Source organism: Acyrthosiphon pisum, chromosome X (assembly GCF_005508785.2).
Source record: "Acyrthosiphon pisum isolate AL4f chromosome X, pea_aphid_22Mar2018_4r6ur, whole genome shotgun sequence".
Classification (NCBI taxonomy): Eukaryota; Metazoa; Arthropoda; class Insecta; order Hemiptera; family Aphididae; genus Acyrthosiphon; species Acyrthosiphon pisum.
In genome coordinates this window covers 100,734,517-100,739,138 of record NC_042493.1, presented here as the reverse complement: position 1 = coordinate 100,739,138, position 4,622 = coordinate 100,734,517, and the positions used below count along the sequence as shown (strand labels likewise).

At 32.9% G+C, this 4,622-nt stretch overlaps 1 protein-coding gene across 1 annotated transcript in view; it reads left to right on the top strand.

Moving 5' to 3' along the window:
- Window positions 1–3,267: 3,267 nt before the first annotated feature.
- The window catches only part of LOC100160257 (prosaposin-like), a 9,428-nt gene continuing 8,073 nt past the window's right edge, over window positions 3,268–4,622 (top strand). Inside the window, exons 1-2 of the mRNA XM_029485346.1 lie at window positions 3,268–3,686; window positions 3,814–3,916. Coding sequence (XP_029341206.1) covers window positions 3,611–3,686; window positions 3,814–3,916 — 179 coding nt within the window. The 5' untranslated portion in view covers window positions 3,268–3,610. The remainder of the gene's footprint in view (window positions 3,687–3,813; window positions 3,917–4,622) is intronic.

Below are 4,622 nucleotides of genomic sequence, written 5' to 3'. Positions count from 1 at the left end.
ATGAGACGAATAATGATCACGATATTAGACATAGGTATTAGAAAATTAAGTGTGAAATATAATACCTATATAATACATTGGTATAAATAATAACATAATTAAAAAGTGTATAAGCTTAGGTACTAGGTTCATATAAATGCGTAATTAAATCGTGCGCCGTTACGGCGTAAACGATTATTCGTATACGAATAATAGGATTCTACTACTAAACACCACACGACCCGTTCGTAGTAGAATCCGGTAGTAGAATAGAATCCGTTCGTATACGACCGGCGTTCAAGAATACGGTTTTGTCAAAGTAGTAGAAAAAGTACAAATATTCGTATACGAATATCATTCTACTACTTTCAAGAATAGCCCCCCAGTAGCTTATACATTAAAAAACATACCTAGTATAACAAATTACAACATTTTTAGATTCTGAGCTGAGCAATGAATGTATATGGTAACAAAAATATAATAATAATAATACAAAAACTCACAGATATGACGGTGCTCGGCTGGCCAGCTGCTACCTATCCTATATTTATAATAATAATAATAATAATAATAAGAAAATAATATACACTGGCGATTCTCGCCTTACCTTAAATAATAATAAACAAAGGTGTGGCGATTTGCGCCGCACAATATAATAAAAGCGTGGCGATTCGCGCCCGAACAAAATAATATAATATAATTATTGCGCGATTCGCGTTTTGACGAAAATAATAATTTTGGCAGTTCGTGCCTTACAATATAATACTTTTTTTTTCTGTAATATCCGCGACTGGTTGCTCATGACGATGGTTTGGTCACGATGACGGACGGAGGAAGACAAAAAAATGTTACGGCGGCCGTGTTAATTATATTCGTGCAGCCGATCCTTCGGCGTACGATAACCAGCTTTAATCTACGTATTATATAATAATTCACAAAGACGAAATGACTCATAAAAAAATAACGATTAGATAAGGTATACATATATATATGTAAGACATACATAAGATTAGATATATGTGACTGTGTGTGTGTGTGTGTCGGTCGGTGGCGATGTCTACAGCGCTAATTTAATGGTTCAGTGAACGAGTTTAACACCGTTGGTTAGTTCACAGTATGTTTTTGAACACGGTGTAAGCACGGTTATTTTAAACTTAATATACACTGTTCAGAATCAGTTTTTTTGACATATTGTTACGGCGGCGACACCACATTTTTTATATTAAAAATTGAAGAACGGTATTTTAATAACTGTATTTATTTGCACAGTTATATAGAGAACATAATCCAATACTGTTGTCGATAACCTTCCTGAATATAGCTACCGATATGGCAGTATTTTAAATAATACTTTTATTTTGTATTCGGAATACGTATTCGAATAATTTTCACAAAATATATTTAGAATACCATTCTGGAATACTCAAAAAATTATTCGAATACTTTGAGAATAATATTCATTAATACTTATTTTGTTCAAAATACAATTTTTTAAATACAATCTTTTTACATTTAAGTTGTAGACAGTAGTGAGCAGACACATTAGTTTACTATTACTTTTCTTTATTATGTTTTACATAATAATTATACACTAATAAACTATAAAGTAACAATAAAAATATTTACATTTAAACATTTTGACTTTTGTCACATTTAATCATCATTGTCTAATCAAAATTTGTATAATTAGTTTTTGTTCTTTTTAAATCTGTGTACTTAGGACAATATCAATCTATTTTTATAAATTATACATTTGGTCATAGTAAAATACCTATATTAATATATTATCTAATGTAAGCTCTTTAACAAGACCGTGCACACATTTTATATTTAATAACCATAAAAAAAAAAACTAATGATATTATATGTTTGTATATTTTTGATTTGTTATAAAAAAATATTTAGACATCTTAAATTAAAAATTAGAAGTATAATTTATAAATGGTTGTACCAAACGCAAAATTGCGAACTTCGAAACCAAGTCCGACTGACAAATTCTGATTGCACCATTGTTCTTAAATAGTTAATGAGTAAGATCCAAAAAAACAAGGCTCTAAAAGATTTAAAATTTTGCATGGGCATGAGCTGGTAAAGTGCACATTAGCCCCGGTATGCAATTGCACGAATTACGCTAATTTTCACAAGCGTTTCGTATAGGTAATAGTATGACTGGCGTTTCAAAAAATTGTGAATTCCATTTTTGTGGACACTGTCAGATCGAACAGTTTTGATTGAGATTTTCCTTTCATTAGATCACGCAGGGCTCGTATGACTGTAAAAGACATACATAAGTGATAACTAACGACGACGGCTGTAGAAAATTGTTTTTTATTTTAAAGCCGTAGTCCTGTCAAATACTAAATAATTATTGTACATTTGTACTATTGGTTGGGACAATCAACGCATCAACATTATTAGTGACTTCCAAGTTTCAACCACAAGCTGTATTGATTTTAGTTTATTATCAAGTATTAGGTATCATTATTTATGCATTTACGCAACATCGTTGGATTCTTTTTGAAAATCGCCGAACAAATGACCGTTGTTTTGTTTTTCACGTAACCCGAAAACGCTAAAGCCGTTCATATTATGTAAGTCCGAAGGTCGCGTCTGGGAGGTAGGTAGGGGCTAGGTCTAAAAAGTGCCATCATTAAAATATAATTTTATAATAAATTGATAGAAAATCGATAGATGCGTCGATGATACATTGCCATTTGTCGCGACGGTTTAATTTTGATCAGCTGGCTTGCATGTTCATAGAATCAAAAATGACACGCATTATAAAATTAAAACTACTTCTATAATATGACTATTGAATACATGTCTACATATTATCTATACGCATAATATACGTGACAATATTACAATAATGAACGCGATTGGACGCAAAGGTTTATTATTATTATTATTATTATTCTATAATATGTGCGCCGCATACGCTTCATTACCTACTAACAGGGTTGAAAAATACAAGGTAATTGCATATAATATACCCCTTCTCGATCAAATATTTGATGATAAAAACAAAAATGGCAGCGTAAAGGAAGCCAATCAAGTATGTTAGCGTGGGATTTTGAATTTGTTAGCTTGCTGTTGTCGGCGTATTTTTGATGATAAGAAAAATATTTACCACATTATTTGTGGTATAGTACAACAACAGCTACTACCCCCTTCCTACCGCTCCGCACACCAATCCGATCGAAGTGCCGCGGACAACATCATCGCTATTCACAATTCCCCCTCCCCCCCCCCGCGACAAGGTCCGAGCGGTTCAGCAACAGGGGCCGTCGTAACCGTCGTAATATCACCTGTTTCCCTCTCGTATTCCAGATCCAACCTCAAACAAAACCGTTTTCACGTTTTCACGTTTCATATATTTTATTGTTTGTTGTCGTCTGTTCGTCCGACCTCTGTGACTATGTTGTCAGACTAACGATAATTGTCATTGTCATCGCCGCTTATTATTGTCGTCGCGACCAGACCGACGTACGACATCGTCTCACGTTGTACGCTTGATGAACAACGTCCGATCAGCATAAAATATAATATTAAGTATAATACATAATATTATTATATTTTCGTGTAACGCAATCGTATAAACGTAATACCGTCGTCGAGAAGAACCTTGACGATGACCTGTGCCGCGAGTGGTGTCCGCCTTTGCGGGCCGCTGGTGTTTTTCGGGCTCGTCGCACTGCTGTCCTCCGGTAAGTACTCAACTAAAACGACCACCTGTAATGTTGTATAATGTTATTATCGAAAAATACAACACCGTGCACTCTGTGTTCGGCGGCCCCTAGTCAACTTTAATTTTTTTTTTCTTTTCGTGCTCAGGTGCTTCGGCTGATGCTGAAACCATCTTCGTCCAGAGACATGTCCAAATGCTCGGCTCGCGAGAATGCACTTATGGCCCGGCGTTTTGGTGCAAAAACATTACGTGAGTAATAGTTATAGCTCACTTGTTACTGAGCAGGACATAATATAGATAATATATTGTATCCCGGGTATATTTGGCTACGTATAACTTATTGTTTTTATGTAACAGTTAATTAAATTTAGATACGAAAACACTAACTATAGCTTAGATTATATATAACACAATATACATAGTAAGTTTTTGTTCCTTTTTATTATAATATTGCACATTAATGCAAGAAAAATATTAGGTATGCTTGTAAAATATTTTTAAATAACAATAATTAGGAGGAATCTTCCTAAATTAGTACTGCTGTTAAACATTTACCAAATCAATTATAATATAACCAAAATTCAATATTTTTGTGTAATTTTTTGTACTTATTTATGAAGTTTGTAGGTAAATAAGAAAGTTATTCATTTGATAATTTAGTAACTATAAATACTGTTGTTTTTGATCTTGGGTGTAGGTACAATTAATAAACTACATTTTAATTGCCTGATTAGATACCTATTAATTTAAGGTTGATTTTAAATCACTATAGTGTTGTGTGTTTTTTTACAATTATTATATTTCTATATACCAAATATCACGTATGATTTCAAATACCTTTAGATTAAGTGTCATTAATAATAAATAATAATACTTATTAGAATGTAGCGTTCTAGTAGCGTTCTAATATATTTTCTAACACATTAAAGTTAAGAGGACGCCGCACCCGCATGTG